Below are 21,211 nucleotides of genomic sequence, written 5' to 3' on the forward strand. Positions count from 1 at the left end.
GTTGCTACGCGACAATATGGATCCTTTTATATTGTTATTCACAAATATTAGGCTTAGCTAGGGCGTTAATTGATAGTAGGATGATATATTGCAATTATAGATACCGAATGAGTTCAATATAACATTGAGCACAGGATATTCACAAACTAGGCTTGAAATGTATTTTCTACACGCCGCTTATATGTAATGGGAGCCCATTGCATTTCAGTTAGAATTATATCATATTTGTACATCCAGAAAAATACTCTTTTATTATCAGCTGCAGTAGAAGCGGATTCACGGCTCCCATAGATCGTAATTCGACCTAAATTCATAAAGGGTGTAAATATTTTTTTCATTCCTCATAGTGATAAAATGACCTATTTAATCATTAAGTACTTATTTTTTTCATTTGCTTTAACGTATAAAAGGCAATCTGATATTCTGACTCTTGTTTTGATATGGTAAAGTTAAAGGTAAGCAATATTTATTTATAAACTTGACAATACGTTGAGTGGAGACATATGGGCAGCAGCTGTATGAGATAAGTCGAAGAAAGAGTTTTACTGGCGTGCAACGAGAGAGGACTATACCCGCAATGTATTAATATAGACTGATATAATACCTATCCCTATTATAAATACAGGATGATTATAACTATACCAGACGGTGGATTATTAATACGGCCTGATTATACATGTATCTAGGGAAAATTAATACAGGCTGATAAAACCTATACATAGCGGTGAATTATTGATTGATTATACCTAAACCCCGCAATGGATTATAATAATATTTGCGAGAACAGTACATGGAAAGAACAGGTTTATAACTCGGGCATGTAGCTGTTATAATAGAGCATACAGTCATATTGACATATTTCATGAAAAGTTAAATGTTTTCAGATAATTGGTTACTTATTACTGATTTTTTTTAACCCCATTCTTATATTAGTTTCTGAATACTTAACTCATTTGTAACTAATTCATTATAGTATTGTGTAACTTATATAGCTTGTAATTAGTTGTTAATTTGTATTACTTTTGTCTTATGGTTTTTAACTTACCGTTGCTTACCTTTCAACTAAAAGTGTCGTATAAATTGTTGGAAACTTCACTGGTGAAAGTGTAAGTTTTAAGATTTGTTAATATTTAAGTATCATAATACTGTTTGTTTCCTATACATGAATAAATAAATAAATACGAGCTAATAATACCTAAACCCAGCGGTGCATTAATACAGGCCAATAATTGATACAGTATGATAATACCTATACCTACCGGTGGATTTTTAATACAGGCTGATTATAATCAGCCTGTATTAAAAATCCGCTGGGTTAAGGTATACCTTAACCCAGCGGTGCATTTACAGGTTGATAATCATGTTGATGACGTGTTACAGTGTTTATTTGTTCTAACATTTACCCCCTTATTCATAATAGTCTAATGCTAATTCTCACTCTGTCCTCTTCTATTGACCTAAGTCAGAATGAGAAAAAACACTCCTAAGCGGCTGTTTAAAGTTAGCGGACCATTATGAATAAGGGGGTTATTCTCTATTAAAACTTGACCGACGCCGGTTCTTACTACACATTTAAAAAGTTATTTAAAGTTTTATCATATATTATATCCACAGATACAATAAGTAATTCTTTTTAAACGTTTTCCATTAAACAACATATATTATTTGAAGGTATAAATATGAGATTAGAGACATACGCTTTCTTAGTGTTTTGATTTCCAATAATTTAAATTCCTAGTAAATTTAATCGACCCTCGTAAGCTTTTTAATTAGTTGTATTTCGAAATACAAGTTCGAAGTTAATAAAATACTGTCTTGTAATTCAGTATAAAAAGACTATTCGCTTAACTCCCGCTTACAAATCGCTAGAACTGTAATCAAACTTGTCAGCAAATCTACGATCGTCCTTTAAATAATTGGTACTTATTTGTAATCAACTAAGATTCCGTGGACTCTGAACGTGATTCATATACTTGGCAAGATGCCAATGTTAGGGTGAATAATTCGAATACTAAAACGGACAAATAATTGCTTCATGCATTAAAATAACTATTATTATTAATATTTTATCTTTAGTTTCCTTTTGCTAGCCAAATTTATTTGTGAAGAGGAGAATGGGCAAATAATATTCAATGTTTCTTTGATAAATATATCAAACTAGTTGGTAGTTTGGAAATTTGTGCATATTTTATATAATAAGGTGTCTACTAAAGGTACTTTTTATATTAACACAATTTTAACACAAATTATATTTTTCTTTTGTTTTTTTATGAAAATAAGGGACGAGACGAGCAGGACGTTCAGCTGATGGTAATTGATACGGCCTACCCATTACAATGCAGTGCCGCTCAGGATTCTTGTAAAACCCAAAAATTCTGAGCGGCACTACAACTGCGCTCGCCACCTTGAGAGATAATATGTCAAGTCTCATTTGCCCAGTAATTTCACTAGCTACGGCGCCCTTCAGACTGAAGGACAGTAATGTTTACACATTACTGCTTCACGGCAGAAAGTGGCGCCGTTGTGGTACCCATGATCTAGCCCGCATCCTGTGCAAAGATCCCACTGATCGATCTTTCCCCTAATAGGGCATAGCTATGAGTACACGACGACGATATACAAATGACGACACAAAAAATATATCCAATTACTTAATTGTTTTATGCTGTTCGGATCAGCACCTATCGTTTCAGCACTTATGCCGCAATAATAAAATTATTCCACTTAGTATTTTTTACAATCATTATGTCTGATTTTGTATGATTACATAATATTCCATTATACCTCTTCTCATCTTTTTATTTTATTATATGTTAGGTCTAAGATTTCTTAAATTATTAGTCTTTTTTTAATTATTTGTTTAATCCTTATCTGCGTATTTTATTTTACAATATACTGTAGTAGGTGAATACCTCGTTGTCCTTGACTTAACTTGTTAAGGCTCCTATTGGAAACCTATATTTTGTCACACGTGACACTATATATAGTATACTTTTTTTATTTATCAGTATAAGAAGATTGCTTTAATTAATTTTAAGGTTTATTGCAGTGTTAATTGTAGGGTAGTGATCAAATAAAAGTTTTTTTTCTTTCTTTCTTATTCATAATAACCAATGTTTTCAACTTAAGGAATTCGAGCCCGGGACATTTACCTTAGTTGATCGTCAAATATCATTATCGTTCAAGCTGAATTTCCTGTATGTTCTTCTCACGAGCTTTTTCCGTACATATGGTAAATTCAGTTATTTAAAAGAAATATTACTAGTGACGATTCAAAAGCGCTCAGTTTAAACCTGATTGAATAAAGTTTATTTGCCTTTGAGGCAACAGATCGTAGAATCTGGATTATGTGTCTCCTCTCGTGTAAAAAGATATTTTGAAAAAGATACATGTATTTCAGAATACAAATAAAGTAACAGAGAATTGAATACATAAGTCTCTAGATATTCCTGTTACACAGAAACCTCGATAACTGTTTAATGTTGCAAATTCGTAATGCGTTGAACAACACAGTCGAAGAACAGACTTTACAGAGTAATCGAAGCAACATAAACTACGTAATTCATAGAATAGCGCGTTTGGAAAGTTTGCATAGTTGCAGTGCATTCAACGTTTTAACATCGTGGTGATTATAAAACATGTTGTTTATTCTAACATTGCAACTAATTCCGCATGTGTAAACTAAAGTAAACTACACACACACAAAGAGGAAATTCAATTGTTTGTTTAATTTTTTTTATGACAATAAGGGGAGAGACGAGCAGGCGTTCAGCTGATGGTAATTGATACACCCTGCCCATTAGAATGAAGTGCCACTCAGGATTATTGAAAAGCCCAAAAATTTTGAGCGGCACTACAATTGCGCTCGTCACCTTAAGACATAAGATGTTGAGTCTCATTTAGTTCCAGTAATTTCATTAGCTTCGGCGCCCTTCTGACCGAAACACAGTAATGCTTACACATTACTGCTTCACGGCAGAAATAGGCACCGTTGTGGTACCCATAATCTAGTCAGCATCCTGTAAAAAGAAACCTCCCACTGGTAACTATGATAGTACTCTTGTGAATAGAATAATTTTTCCATGAACAAAGAAGTTTGCATGCATTAAGCTCATGCAAGTTTTTGATCATAAGTTAAACTCTTTTAAAAAGAAATACAATACGATGTGGCTTTCATCAGCTTTCAGAGCAAACACTGTTTGTGATGTGTGTTTTAAAGAAAGTTTTTAGCAATATTATGTCCTATGAATGTTAGCCCTTAGCCATATTTATAAAGTGCGCGAATTTTAATGAAAAGCAGTGAAATTTTGTACGCTCTTGTCATGTAAATGAATCACTACAGCCACAACGCGTAATGAATTCGAACTCATTACTTAATGTTTCCAAAAACACGGATTTTTATATATTGTACGAATTCATAAAATTTCGAATGAACGAATGTAAATTGTAAACGAGTTTTCTGTTAAAGCATAATAAATTCCATGACGAACTTCACGTGATATTTGATGAGCCCATGTATTTCTTTCAAGCAATGGCTTACAACTTCGGTCGCTGCTGCAAACACAACAGAATTTTGGTTTATTACTATTAAAAAATGTATACTAGTATAAATAAATGGGCATACATTTAATTTCAATCATAATTCTTTATTTTTTTTTTTCTGTGGATGGGCGTAGTACGTGGTTTAAATCGCGAAATGCGATAGTAAGCATTTAGCTTATACTGTCACTGTTATGGGTAGACGATACCAGATACTCGTAATAACAACCAAATAGGCTTATGATTGTAGCGCCATTCATTCTCAAAGTCTCTAACTCTATTTACAACAATGAAAATAGTAATTATTAAACCTTTTGATTCGGAGTGGCATTTCTTTTATTCTCATATTATTTCTCTCTCAGAATCGAAAGAATTCTATATGAAAATTTCAAGATATCATCTAAATAATAATTTTATTGCGCTACATTCCTTGTAACAATAACAATTTAAAATAAAATACATACAAGAGAACAATGGATTGAACTTTTCTTGAAAGTATATTTATTAATTAACAATACTTAGAAGTTATTATCTACAGCGCTATCCTCGATCTTAGTAATTACTTTTAAATTGAAGTAATTCAAAGACAATTGCTAAATTCCTATTGAAGTTTTATTATGAAAATAAGGGACGAGATGAGCAGGACGTTCAGCTGATGGTAATTGATACGCTCTACCCATTACAATGAAGTGCTCAGTATTCTTGAAAAACCCAAATATTCTGAGCGGTACTATAATAATTGTGTCATCAATCACCTTGAGACATAAGATGTTAAGTCTTAAGGTCGTTTTAAGACCGAAACACATTATGTCTACACATTACTGCTTCACGGCAGAAATAGGCGCCGTTGTGGTACCTAGTCATACATAGTCTGGCCGGCATCCTGTGTAAAGGAGCCTCCCACTGGTAAGTTTAATGAATCATAATCAGTCTAAGATGATATATAGCACAATAACTATACTTTTAACATGATCAACTAAAAACATTAAAGCTCTTACTATCGTTTCGATCTTAAGTGACCTTATAAGCTACTATAATGGAAATTCGCATTTTAGCGCAATGCAAGAATACAGAATTATCAACATTTCCAAGTTGTACGCCGGAATATTTAACAATACTCTGGCTCACATCCAGAATGACTCAGTTCAGATAAACGACAAATCGTTGCAATTATACTCGTAGACTTTTATGTGAAAAACAATCCCATTTTATGTGGCTGACGAAATTTAAAACTAAGATGTTAAGAAAAATAAATATTACATACTTAACGAATTAGATCAATCTATATTTATACGAGATTTCCACCTATATATCGACTCATCATCATATCTGTGGAACCGTAAGGCGTAGAAATCTGGTAGGAATATTCGTTTCGCTTCCAACCGCAACAGTTTTTTTTTATTATGAACAGACAACTTCTGTAAGGTCAGGTAGTCTTTCCACTTTTATCTCGTCACGATATCTCTGGTACCATTAGGCGTAGAGACTTGAAATTTGGTAGGAATAGTCCTTTCGACTAGCAGATAACAGCTAAGAACGTATTTTACGAAATTGCACTTACAACAGTTTTTTTTCTTATGAACAGAACAACGTCTGTTCGGTCAACTAGTTTATCATATTCTAAGAGTGCTTATATCATTGATAAATATCCACAAATTCAAAAATGTATTTTATGACTTTTTATTTTCAATTTTTTTTAATATTATTAAAACCGACACGAAACTGACATAACATCCATATCATCTGTGAAATGTGAAACTCCTTACTGTTACAAGGCAGATTCAATAAATTCAAAGATTCAATATGAGATTCAACATCATGAGTATGGTTGGCTAATTTTATTTTAAAGTAGGAGGAGAATAAATCAGTGTACGGGCTGCATGTTAAGTGATCATCTTAACAAATAATCTCCTGCAAGACCAGAGGAATCACAATTAAGGCAACTGTGTCCTTTAGAAAGATGTACGTGCTTTGGAAACGAAATTGCACGACACGCCACAATTTCGAATATCATCCCCACCATCTGGATGTATGGCGTTTCTCCATAGTGCTTTCTTGTTTCTAACTATCTCCCACTTACAACCAAGCTGTGGAATGAGCTTCCTTGTGCGGTGTTTCCCGATCGATACGACATGGGTTCCTTCAGAAAAGCGCGTAAAAAAGGCTTGCAATGCTCCTATGATTTCGCTGGTATTGCAAATGAATATGGGCGCCGGTGATGAAGTGATGAAGCCAACACCAGCTGATTAGGTCAAAGAGATCCGTTGCCGGACCTATAAGTTGGGAGAATGTTTTTAGCTTGAAGGTCCCTTATCAATTCGGGAAACTGCAGCCGATAATTAATTCCACAAAAAAGTTTCTCGCAAAAGGCACGGTTCTAGAATTCCAGACGTCAACGTGATTGATTTTGTGGAATTTGGCTGCTGGTATTAAATAACATATAGATATAATATTACCTACCTATTTTATGGCATTTAAAACTTATTTGCAAACTTAATTGCAAATTGCGGTGGGGCCCCCATATTGAAGGATTGGCGAATAGGCTTAGTTCTGCAGCATACGCGGTTAAGAAAATTAGACGGTTAACTGACATTGATACGGCGAGATTAGTATACTTTAGTTATTTTCATAGTATTATGTCCTATGGTATATTGTTATGGGGCAGTGCGGCCGATATTAATACTATCTTTGTGCTGCAGAAGAGGGCTATTCGCGCGATTTATAACCTAGGTCCTAAAGAATCATTAAGAGAAAAATTTAAAGAAATAAACATTTTGACTGTTGCTTCTCAATACATTTTCGATAATGTTTTGTATGTTCATAAGCACATTGAGGAATTTTCTAGAAACTGTGACATTCATAATGTTAACACGAGGAACAAACATAAACTTGTTATGCCTACTACTCGGTTGGGTCGAGTTAGTAAGTCTTTTGTTGGGCGATGTATATGATTCTACAATATGATCCCAGAAAATGTACAAAACAAATGTGTTACGAAATTTAAAAGAATTGTTAAAAAACGTTTGTGTGGGAAAGGTTATTATAGCATAAACGATTTTCTTAATGACACCACGGACTGGGAATAAAGCGAACACCCTCAGCCCCTTTAATTATAAATGTTTATTGTACGATATTACATTGTAATCCATATTTTATATTAAAAAAAAAAGCCCGCTGAGTTTCTTGCGCCCATTCTTCTCAGGTCTGAGGCAGTCTCTTTTGAATGGGTGGTAGATTTTAACGATCAATAAGTGATTTTAAATCCTATTTTGAATAAAAATATTTGAATTTGAATTTGAATTTGAATATATTATTTTTTTTTGTTTCAGGTGTTGTGTTGATGTAGGTGAAAGTGTTAGTGAAGTGTGATTATGTGAAGTGAATATGACGTCACGATGAAGTTGTGGAAAAGCCTGAAAATTTCTATTGGGAAACCTGACTCAAAGGGCAATCCACAAGAGCTACCCCAGTGGCATGGACAAGGATACGAATTGGATGGTAAGTTTAAATATTACCATTCACGCAATTTTCAACATATAAAAAAATAATTATGTATAAAGAGTAAAAAAGCGATTGTCACTGCCTAAATTAATATTTCCACATCTGAAATACTAATAGGTACTCTTTGCCGATGCTTTTTTGGTCTTGTATTTGTATTTGAAATTTTTGTAATAAATAGCAAAAAACCGACTTCAAAAATGCTATTCCAAAATGATATAATATGCACTTAAAAGTAATAAAAAAAAATTCATATTCTTCAACAAAAAATACCGTTGAATTAAGAACCTCCTCTTTTTTTGAAGTCAGTTAAAATATTTATCGAAGTTGTAGGTCATCGGATGGTGACTAGCTATCGCCGTCAGTACTTGCTTGCAACACCAAAGAACTCTCAGAAGCGTTGCGAAACTTTAACGTATAACTAAGTCTACGCGAATCTTTTAAAGACTCGTGTCATGTCTATCTGAAAACATCCATCAATTAAGCTCATTTTGGTTTTAGGCAGAAGAAAAACTCCAATGTGGAGGAACGTCGTTACATAAAATTATTATTATTAAAGCAGCAGTTAAAAATTAACTATTACATATCTATGTTTCGGTTATTAATAGTAGATAATAATATTAGCATTATTAATATTGATCGGGTACTTACTGAGCTAGAGGTCACGGCTTCGAATCCCGGTAGGTGCAGACATTTATATGATGAATATTGATGTTTGTTTCCGAGTCATGGATGTTTATGTGTATTTATGTGTGTTTAAGCAAGTATATTGAATTAAATATATCGTTGCAACCTAAAGTACAGGCTATGCCTAGTTTGGGGCAAGATAATTTGTGTAAAAGTGTGTCAATATGATTATTATTCATAATAATAAGTTCTTCAGTTTAACATTGCCTTTTAGGAGTACTAGTACTTTTTTACATAAAAAATAAACCTGTGTGAAAATTTTACTAAAATTGTACAATATTGGATTTTTTGACATTCATTTAATTTAATATTAGATGAAAAGATAGAAACATTAAATGTAAGTTTTGAATACGCAATAATAATCCTGTGTTTTATGAAATATTTTTTGTGAATAAATGTGATGGTGGAAGCTGATTCACATTGAACTGAAAAAGAATTGACGGAATCGTTAGATCCATTTCTATCGAAACAGTAAAATAAAAATTGAGAAAAATGTGTACCACAATACATATATCATTTAGGAGCATATTATGACGTGTGATGATTATAGGAATCTGTATCATACTGGAAGCCGAACCTCGAAATGGCTGACTTCAGATCAAATGGTACAACAATACCCTAATAACAATAGCTTAGCTAATCCATAGAAAAATGATGGCACTTCATGGTGTTATCAAGTAATACCAACAGATGTCTGTTGTTTTTTTTTATGACAATAAGAGACGATAAGAGCAGGACGTTCAACTGGTGGTGATTGATACGCCTTACCCATTATAATGCAGTGCCGCTCGGTATCCTTAAAAAACCTAAAAATAAGCGGCACTACAATTGCACTCGTCACCTTGAGACATAAGATGTTAAATCTCATTTGCCCAGTAATTTCACTTGCTACGGCGCCATTCAGACCAAAACAAATAATGCTTACATATTACTGCTTCACGGCAGAAATAGGCACCATTGTAGTACCCATAATCTAGCCGGCATCCTGTGCAAAGGAGTCTCACACTGGTATAAAAAGTGTACTGGAATTCGAACAATGATAGCAAAACTCGCAATGAGACAGCTACGACTCCTTTCGCAATCTACACCCTTATTGCTAAATGGTAACGCAAGACTTCATAAAACTCGAGAAACTGTTTGAACTTTACAGTATATAATTTAGAAGCATCCCGACATCCTTCGTACTCTACTAGAACTGCCACAACCATTTTTCCGCGTTTTGGACATTTTTAATAATAAAAATATTATTCTCAAGAAGCAATTCAAAGTGCCTTCAAAGAGTTTGTTAAGTGAAGTTTCACAGAGTTGAGCCACAAAAGTCCCCATGAGAATGCAAAAATGTATTAATAACCAGAGTTAATAAATACAAAAAGTTTTGCACTTCTAGCTAGCAACCTTCATTGCAATAAAAAAAAATTGGCGATAAATCATTTGTCAATTATTTTTTTATGATTTAAAAGTTCTCTCGCTCCGCAAGACTGTGTCGCTTATCTTCATAATGCTTTTGGGAGAGAAGCACCTTGCTTGAGCACCATGAGGTGATGGTTTGCTGAATTTGAGAGAAGTCGGGTTTCTTTACACGACGACGTTCGTAAAGCCTTCAACTGCCGTCAACGAAAATAATGTGGCTACTGTTAAGCGGCTAATTGAAGAAAACCCATGGATTAAAAATGAGACAATTTGAGGACTTTTGGGATTAGTATGAGACATATTCAGAAAATTTTACATGAAGAATTAAAAGTTCGGAAACTTTGTTGTCGTTGGATCCCTCATGAACTGACAGCGGAGCAGAAGCGGGCTCGCGTGGAATGGTGCTCACAGATGCTAATGAAGTACGACCACGGATATTCTTATGCTGTTTATGACATTGAAGCAGGAGACGAAATGTGTATTTATAGTTTTAAACACGAAAAAAACAGCAATCTTGCGAATGGGTGTTTGAAAATGAGACCAGGACAACAATACTAAGGCATGCGAGAAACGTTGGTAAAAAAATGATCGCATTTTTTTCTCAACTACGGGTTCCATCTGCACAATTCCACTTGAAGATCAAAAGAATGTTATTGCCGAGTGGTATTCTATCATTTTTTTACCCAGGGTGTTAAAAAAAGTTCGCGAAAGACGAGCAAAAAGTCGCGTTCTGCTACATCATCACAACGCTTCTTCACACACGGCCAACAAAACCAAGTAATTTTATCTTCCGAGAAAGTACAACTCGTCACCAATCCTGCACATAGACCTGACCTAGCACCTTGTAATTTCTATATTTTCCCCAAAATCAAAGATTTGGTGAGAGGTTTCACTTTTACTTAATTAATTCCGAAGAGGTAGTGATAGCGTTCAATCAGCACGTAGAAAACATGCCTTCAGATCTGTGGTCCTCCTGTTTTAAAATATGGTTCGATCGCATAAAAAAACATTTAAAATGTAAAAGAAAGTATTTTGAAAAGAAATTAACATAATATTTTTGTTATAACATGTTGGTTTTTTAAGTTACGCAAAACTTTTAGTGTGACCTACGTACTTCGACAAAAAATAGATTTTACCCTTAAAAAATTATTTGATTTTAACAGTATGGACATAATATTAGCATTTTCATGCGTAGGTACACATAGAATACTAATAAAAATCTCAATTTTTTATTTAAATTTATATAAGTTTGAAAGCGAAATATTACTACAGTCTTTTTTGCTCGTTAGATGGATTCCGCTGGTATTTTCATATTGTGCGCGTCTTAAGGGGATTTATACTAAGTCTACAGAGAAGCAATCTGTTTGAATAAATTTCTCTAGTTATTTATCTGAAAAACACATATATACTAATAATATGCTGAAGTTATTTTTTCTTTTTCATTTATTGTTCAAAACAAAGCATTCAAATGTTGTGAGCCTTCTTGAGTGTAAATTCCACCAAGATTCTGGCGCAATTTGAATTTTAACATACCATTAAATTCCTAAAATAACAACATTTATCGATTTTATTGTTATTATTTATCACGAAATTAATTTCATTCATTATTTTGAATGCAGATTATGTCTGAAATCTGGAAAAACAAGCTAAGGAATGCGCTTCCTTGTGCGGTTTTATCCGGGACGATACGACATGGGTATTAGGTACCTTCAAAAAAGCGCGTACACCTTCCATGGCTGGCAACGCTCCTCTGTTATTACAGGAAAGTGGCGGTGACCACTTAACATCAGCCGATCCGTACGCTGTTTTTTTTTAATTTCTTAATCTAAAATCTGTTACTTTCAAATTTATACAAATAAAAATTTTATATTAGTCCTCTCATAGATGAATTGAAAAATTTTATCGCGATAACGATCAGTTCCTGAAATGCTAAAAACAGAGAATCGATTCAGATATAATAGAAAGTGGCCGTTAATCATAAAATAAATAATCGAACAGCGAAAGGGAGATAAAGAATTTTAAAATTTCTTGTCCTCATTGCAAACACTTGAAAAAATTAAAAAGGGATTTCAATCAGTGCTATCTAAAATTAAATATATGATTCTGGTAGAACACAAAGTCTAAATTTGACTTTGCATCCAGAATGTTCCCTGATGCGCCGCGTTCCTAATTAGGAGTTAAACATTGCGAAACTTCCAGAATTTGTAGCTGTATTACTTAAATATTGTGAGGACAAAGAGGCACTGTAGACTCGAAGTTAACACTCGGAATACTAAACGTGTTTAATTAGTTATTTACATTGCAAACCAGTATTGTCAGATGAGGGTTTTTTATTAGAACTGAGCTTGGAATATTATAATCAAATGTAGCCTTTCAAATTATAACTAGCTCTGCCTGTTACTTTGTCAGTGAGGATTTAGATCTACCTCCTTATCATTAAACACAACATGGGTTTGTTTACACATATAAAATTTGAATACAAAATTTATGAACGATGCGGGACTCTAACAGGCGACCTCTCGCGTTCCGTGCGACTGCACTTCGAGTGACGTATCTTGTATGTCTTGTTCAACTCTCAGGTTGAGGCTCCATCTACAGGATCTACTTTACAGTTGATAACCTGCTCAACCCCAATATTTGCATTTTAGGAAATTGACTTAAGATGTAGCTCTTTCAAGTCTTAGGTAGATCCTGTAGATGGAGGCACAACCTGAGGATTGAACAAAAAATACAAGAATTATCAACGATATGACACTGGAACGGTTGGCTCAGTGGAAAGAGCGCTCGCACGGAACGCGAGAGGTCGCCGGTTCGAGTCTCCCATAGTTAATAAATGTTTTCAAATTAAATGTGTATTATTAATTCCAAAAGTAAGGGTTATCAGTTTAAAAAATTACAGATTGCTTTGATGGCTTTGTTTGATCATTAGTATGATAATTTACACCATTTTTTTTGGTGTTATTTAATGGAGCCCGCTGTAGACTCTTTCATTTATAAAAAACGCTGTATTGTTAGTATTTAAATCAATTTTAGCTTATAAATCAAAAAAATTCACATTATAGACATTTAACTAAAAAATTTTGGAATAATATTCCATTAAGGGTATAAAAATCACTTTATCAATCTTGATTTTATACTTGGAAAATTGGAATAATAATGGGAAATAATAAAAGTAGACTTAGTCTCACAGTAATATTTTTATTGAACTCTGTGTCTTAGCCCTGGTTAAAAATATTGATTTAAAAGGATTACATTAAACACTGACGAACAACACTTACATTAAACACTGATAAAAACAAACAAAATAGTGGAGCACTGGCACAAATGAGTAATAGTCTTATACACTACACGGTCAGCTGCTGCGAACTATAGGCGCCGCCCGACCGTCACGCGACATGCAACACACAGACGAAAAAGTTTGGGACGATGTAATAAAAGTTTACCCTTAAAAACAATGATTTTGATTTTACTTTGATGTGTCCCCCGTCGTTCAGAAATCAAATTAACATAATAGTTTAAAATTAATAACTAATTAGATTTTTTTTTCTAACTTTCTCAGGAGGTAAAAAATAAACTTAATTTTGAGTAGTTAGTTGGTAGATTAACTACAGTTGTTCACTATCTCTCAGATTATTTTTATGTAGATTGATAAATCTTAAGTTTTGTCAAAAAATTTAACTGAACTAAACGCACCAAAGAAAAACAAATTAAATATATAGTTTATTAGCTTTAAATTGATTAACAGACTGTATCATAACTGTGTGTGTATTAATATCAAAACCTTATAAATAATTAGTATTTCAGGAAAACTCTGTTTTGTAAGTAAGCAATTAATAAATGATAAATAATAATTAAATGTATTTAATCGAAAATAATAATAAAATTTCATTCATACCGAGCATCTTTTATCTGTTTTAATAAAAAAAGGGATTCCCTTTGTTTGTTTTAAGTTTATTTCATACAATAGTTTAGGTCTTTTATATATCCATTGATGCAGTACGAAGTCTGTCGGGTCAGCTAGTTAGTAATAAATACGAGGTAAAATGAATAGCAATTTCACAAAATCGGCCAGACTCAGGCTATATAATTACCATGTTATGAAAAATGGGAATTTCAACATAACATTCATTAATTTTAACCCATTAAAATAACAACTCTCACATTATTATCATTACAAGTGTTTACTCGGAAAACATTTTCGTACAAACAAGATACAAAGTATTTTCGCTTTCAATCAATCAAAGAACTTTTGTACGATAGCAGTTATTTTCACGGGATAGTTTTAATTTAAAAAGATCAATGGTTTATTTATGACAGTTCAGAGGTTAGTGACCCTCTATTGAGCTAGAGGTCCCGGGTTTGAATCCCGATAGTTGCCAACATTTATATTATGTTAAATATTTATAAGTATTTATGTATGTTTAAGTAAGTATATTGTATGAATAGTAGTATAGTTTTCTTGTACCCGTAGAACACAGGCTTTGTCTAGTTTGCGGCAAGATATTTTTTTTAAAAGTGTGGATATTTTATTATTATTTATATTAAATTACAATTATTCAAATTAAGAAGTAAATTCTAATAAATAACATTTTCATTTAATATCCCAAAAAGATAAGTAACGTTCAAACTCATTCCCTTTTCACCTAAATTTATCTTCAAAAGGGCCTACATCATGCGAACAACATTAAAAATGGAAATTGAAATTATGCGTTAAAGATTTATGCTCGCAGTTAAATGTATTTTCCGCGCGTTAACGAAAGAAATGTAGCAGAAGTTTTGTAATATCATTAGAATGAATGGTGATGTTTGTTTAATTGTAATTTATCGAACGCAATGAATTTATATTGAACATTTATTGTTACGCCTATCAGAAGTGGGATTGAATTCCATTCCTGACAAATATTTTCGCACACAATATCACACGATGAATTAATGAAAATGTAATTAAATACATTTCCAATCATTCATCATTAGAGACGGCTCTGTGCAAATGACATAATAAGAAACAATTCTCTTACGGCCGTTCCCAATATTCAGCCTATCTCTTACATGAGATAAAAATCTTAACTATCGTTGACTTTTCTGTCCCAATAAGCTTATCGACGGCAGCGTGCTCGCTGTCTATCAATGGGACGACGTATAGCTTACCAGCGATATAAAGTTTGTGTGGAAATTGTAATTCACGCGTCCCAGTATAAGGCGATAAGAATAATTTATCGGGTATATTGGGATAGCTTCAGAATATTGACAGCTAATTACTGACAGTAGAAGGTAGTAATTAATCTCTATCTCTAGATAGTATATTGGGAGCGGCTGTAAATATATCAGAAGTGGGATTTAATTCCACTTCTGACAAATATTTTTTTGCACACATCACACGATCAATGAATGAAAATGAAATTTATTATATTTTCAATTATTCATCATTTAGCAGACAAGTGTGAGGTTGGGAGGGTTCCGTACAAATGAAATATCAAGAAACAATACTTTGAATATATCAGAAGTGCGATCGAATTCCACTTCTGATATATATTTTTGCACACATAACACGATGAATGAATGAAAATGTAATTTATTATATTTTCATCCATTCATCATTTAGCTGACTAGTGTATGGTTGAGAGGCATCTATACAAATGTAATGTCAAGAAACAATAATTTAACTATATTTGTTTGGATGCTTACTTTTAACTCTATAGTTCATATTAGATTGTTAATGACTTATTAATTCTTACTTTTATTTTTGTAATTCCACACTTACCACTTTAGAATTATTTACATTGTATAGTTTCTAGAATAAAGATTTATTACTAAGTTACTTAATTTTTTCATAATTAAAATGCTGAATGTACCTAATTAGAATAACCAACCTAGAATTAGTATGTAAGTGCAAATCAATTGTTAATGTTAAGTTGACTTATTGTTCGTACATCTTAAATAAATAAATAAATAAATAATAAATAACTCTCCATTATTTACAATACAAGAATAAAATTATGATTTTTAAATAGAAAAGGTGTTGGTTTTAGTTAACTGAGTGTTAAAATATTAGCTATAAGGGCTAGAATAGCATCCTCTTTTATGGTTTCATTTAAAAGTTTGTCTTATTTTGAGAGCTTTAAAAGGCCACGAACTCTACTTTTTAAATAATATTCCTCAAAGCGTTCCCAGGCTGACCTACATGAATCAATCAATTCTCCAAGCCTGATTATGACTGTGTGTCTCCATCATAACCAAGTCACCAACTTTCCCACTGTCCGATCTCGTCCTGCTTTTGGTAGAATCTCGAGATATTAGAGACAGTTAGGTGTGGCTATGATATTTTATGTAGCAATAGTAGAAACCTGTGGTAGAAACACTATCTGTTTATGCAGTACTCGTCTGATGCAGTAATTTAAACTCACGTAACACCTATTTCTGCTGCATAACAAACAAAGTCTGTGTGAAGTAAGAACAGAGTGATGTCATTGGGGTCGTAACATACTACACTGATTTGTGCTGCGTTACGTCTCAGATACAATGCAATGGAGAGGACTATTTCCCCTCAAGAATAAAAAAAAGAAAGCAAAAAAGAAATGAGAGATCCGTAGGAGAATCAAAGTCACCAACATAGCCCAAATGATTGAGAAATTGAAGTGCCAATGGGCAGGGTACATAGTTCGACAGACAGAAGGCCGTTGGAGCAGTAAAGTCCTCAAATGGCGACTACGTACCGGAAGACGCAGTAGTGGTAGGCCCTCCGCAAGATGGACCGATGATGTGGTCCAGATCACCGGAATACGTTGAATCAGGACAGCGCAGGATCAATCGTCGTGGGGATCATTGGGAAGGCCTCTCTCCCGTAGTGGACGTCGTCCGGCTGATGATGAGAAATAAAATGTTCAAAACAAAAGTATTACGAAAGGTTACTATAACATAAATGACTTTCTTAATGATACCACAGATTGGGAATGGAGCGACCGCCCTCGGGCTATTAAATAATAAGCTTAATTGTACGATATAACGTTGTACCCATATTTTTTCTTATGAAAAAAAAGCGCCCGCCGAACAAACTCAGCGGGCGCCCGTACTTCTCAGGTCTGAGACTTTCTTTTAGGAATGGGTGGTAGTTCTTGACTTGCAAAAAGTGACTTCACATCCTATTTTGAATTATAATCACGTTACTCCACATTATATTAAGCAACTATATTATCATGCTTGTGGTTGCTAACATACACAAAATACACAAATATAAAAACTGAAATCAAAAAATTTAAAAGTTTTTCTTTAGTTTATTCTGCAACATGGTTTAATGTTATCACAAAAGTTTAAATAATTTCTTCAAAATTAAAAATTACCTTAAAATATTTCAAACTAGAAGAATAAAAATGATGAGAGTATTATATTAGTTTATGTTGCGCAAATCTTTACGTATTCTCTATATTTAAATACTTTTATTACGTTTTAAGATGTACGGCCGGATGTGTATATGATTCATGTCACGTTAATTATAACTCTGCGACGACCGCTGTCATTTCATTTCAATTTGCTCTCAAGTGTGTAAATATGGTTTAGTTTTATTTGTACAACTCGCCTTTCGCTTCGTGTCTTATGCTATTATTACAAGTGACTTTGCTTTCAAGTGACATACGAAATCCTCACCACCTGTAAATGTGCGCTTTCTCTAGGAAAATTAATTGGATGTTCGTTAGTGTATCACGGAATTCGGTGCCCTATCATATCGTAGGCAAAGTAGTGCGCAGACTCGAGTAAATAGAACATCTTTCCTACTAGGGTTGATTCACGCATTGACGCTGTTAGGTGTGTCTACGTCGCATCTACAATCTATCTTCTTCTCATTGCAGACATCAACTTTATTACACGCGAGTAAACTTCTGTGATTTTTTTTATATATTTTTTTATTAAAGTTACTAATATGTTTTACAAAAAAATTTACTAAAACCTACAGAAAAAAATACGTTGGCATCTAAAAAATGACATTTGACTTATCTATTAGAAATTAATGAATAAATAATTAATAAGCAGATCGAAAAAAATATTTTATTATTAAATTATTATGATTAAAAAAAAATATATTTACTCAGAAGTGCTTATAGTCTAAAACCGACTACATTGCCGGGATTGGCGTAGTTTTTTTTTTATTAGAATAAGTGACGAGATGACGTTCAGCTGATAGTAATTGATACGCCCATTACAATGAAATTCCGCTCAGGATTATTGAATCCAAATATTCTGAGCGGCACTTCAATTGCGCTCGTCACCTGGACACATAAGATGTGAAGTCTCATTTGCCCAGTAATTTCACTAGCTACGACGCCCTCCAAACCAAAACACAATAATGCTTACACATTACTGCTTCACGTCAGAAATAGGCGCCGTTGTTGTACCTATAATCTAGCCAGCATCCTGTGCAAAGGAGCCTCCCACCTATCCACAAGTCCTATCATCTAGCCTATAAAGCAATAATTGTCGAGCTACCTCTGCCCCCACCGCACCGTCCATTCCCACATGTGTTGCCTATTCATAACGAAGATGTTCTACTTACTTATAGATTATTGAGTTTTTCGTAAGCAAGTGGCCGGTATAGCTCCTGTGATTCTGATGCTGTGAAAGAGTAATACTACATACCTTATATCTTTATTTTCTTAATATATTATGTTAAAATCTAAATATTCCTAATAAAAACTATTTGGGTTTTTTAAATCTTTACTCACCTTAGTAATTACACAATATAAAAAAACTCCTTTGAGCTAAAAATCAATGGAGTAATCCACAGTTAATAAGATAAAACATTTAATTAACTACGACTTTCGGGATTATCCCATCTTTGTGTCCCACTCAGGTTTACTTTGTAACCTCACTGACATTGTATTTTAACCCACGGCATGATCCCTGGAGTTTTATGATAAGATGAATTGTCATGAAATCAATGTCCCATTTAATCAAATTTTGTAATAGATTTAATCATACCAATAAATACTTTTATTGGTTGTTGTTATAAAATACCTTTTATTGGTTGGTTGGTAAAATAGCATTTAAGCATTAAATAAATTACCCATCATTGGGTAAATAAATATTTGTATTGGCAATTTCGGGAATAGGTACGTTACAGACTATGATATTATCCAAAAAGCAATTTTCCATGTTAAATCTATCCATCCATGTTTTGAGTTCTCTTTAGTGTTTGATTTCCGCCAATATATTAGAGAACAAATATTGGCGGAATTCACCCTTAAGAAAACGCAAAACACTTGGTTAATTATTTATTAAAGCTAAAGCAACGCCTACTTCGATGAGTTTAATGTTAAATTTATGTTTAATAATTGTAAAACGGAAAAATCAAACTTTTATATGTGCTAAATTTTTACGATCAAAACGAAGTACTTCACATTTCAGCTTTATTTTGCTAAATTCTAACAAAAATAAAGAGAATGCACATAGTAGTAAGTGCTTTCATACAAGCGATGTTGTTATAAGAGTTTACAACAGCAGTTATAGTAAACGTCAGCGCTAACGAGCAGTTTGCGGAGATTTGTGAGTGATAAATATAGAACGGAAACAAATACTTATAGTTTTGTTGCTGTAAAAGCAATAATGATTCACCTTTACATCTTTACAAATAAGAGAAAAAGATAAAGGTATTTCTGAATCTATTTTACATGTTATATGAGGGGTTGGATTAAATTCATATCAAAGAGTAACTTAATTTGTGAATGAGATACGGTTAAACTTTTCTTCTTTAAGACGATATTATATAAAGTCACTGTAGATTTTTTTGCATACAATTTTGTACGTAGGACAAAAAGCGTACGAGTCACTTGATGCTATTTGATCACCGCCGCCCACAATCTCCAGTCACACCAGAGGAATTACAGGAGCATGGCATGGCTTATTAGGTAGGTGTATGCAAACAGCAAGCTGTACGTAGAAGAAAGTTCCTTGAAAACCGCACTGTGGAGCATCGCCACCATCTCGATGGTGGGGATGGTAACGTAATTTGAAGCGTGTCGCGCTAAGGTGGAATTAGGTGGCTATTGGTGGTGATGTACCCGATCACAGAGTACTGGCTCGCCGATAGTTTGAGCAGTTCTGCATTGCACGCCTTCAAATGGTTGTTAATACAGATGTTGGATTGCCAGCAAACGCCGGTGTTTGTGACGAAAAAAGATCTGTGCTCTCAAATACATAAGCAGCGTATTATATACACACGATATATTTAATAAAATATGAATGTATGATTTTTGTTCATTGTTATATTAAAAGTTATGTATTTTGGGATTAAGACTTCGGGAAAAGATAAAAATACAGGCATAAGAAATAGAACTGAAGTCCCGACGTAATAAGTTGCAGTGCCGACCAGGAGTTGAACTGGACACATGTCCACTCCAACTCCTGGTCGCCTACGGTCGCGTGGTCCTACGCTACGCAGTTCAACAACAAAAATGAAGCAAGATAGTTTGATTGATGTGATTTGATATTGCAGAGATAGTACTAGAAGAAAGACAAGACGAAAGATCAGATGGGAGGACGCCTGCCTTAAGGACCATATTGGACGAGGGTTGCGAAGGATAGAGCTCAGTAGAGACAGTTGGAGGAGGCCTATGCGAAAAGTTAACCCTCGTCACAAAGTATTTTTAGTATAAATATCGTATATAAATTTGCACGTAAAATTTATCGACTTAAGCAGATAAGTTCAGTCGCGCGTCAAAGCTGCCAGTACATGTCCGGTGTCAATGTAATTAAAGGTAGAATAAAGAATACGTGTGACGGGCGCATATCGACGAGATAGGGGTCGTATCGGAAAGCTTTAGTTCGTTTCTTGATGCCGCTAAATATTACGTGGGTCAAAAAATCCTCACTTCTTTGCTGTTACATAAGTATTTCCAATCTTACGACACTAGAAATGAAAAATGAAAGAGCATGTGAAAAAAAACATCATCTTTTTGTATTATGTATTTTAAAACGTTACAATAAATTAAGATTGTTGACCCATGAAGCGTAGTGGTTAGTAACCCTGCCTACTTAGCTAGAGGTCCTGGGTTCCAATCCTGGTAGGCGAAAACATTTATATGATGAA

General features: G+C 33.6%; 1 protein-coding gene across 2 annotated transcripts in view; it reads left to right on the forward strand.

The window, feature by feature from the left end:
• Window positions 1-21,211, forward strand: part of LOC126973092 (glutamate receptor-interacting protein 1) — a 358,500-nt gene that overhangs the window by 178,709 nt on the left and 158,580 nt on the right. For both annotated transcript variants that reach the window (XM_050820346.1, XM_050820262.1), the window contains exon 2: window positions 7,869-8,037. In XM_050820346.1, coding sequence (XP_050676303.1) covers window positions 7,935-8,037 — 103 coding nt within the window. In that variant the 5' untranslated portion in view covers window positions 7,869-7,934. The remainder of the gene's footprint in view (window positions 1-7,868; window positions 8,038-21,211) is intronic.

Source organism: Leptidea sinapis, chromosome 1 (assembly GCF_905404315.1).
Source record: "Leptidea sinapis chromosome 1, ilLepSina1.1, whole genome shotgun sequence".
Classification (NCBI taxonomy): Eukaryota; Metazoa; Arthropoda; class Insecta; order Lepidoptera; family Pieridae; genus Leptidea; species Leptidea sinapis.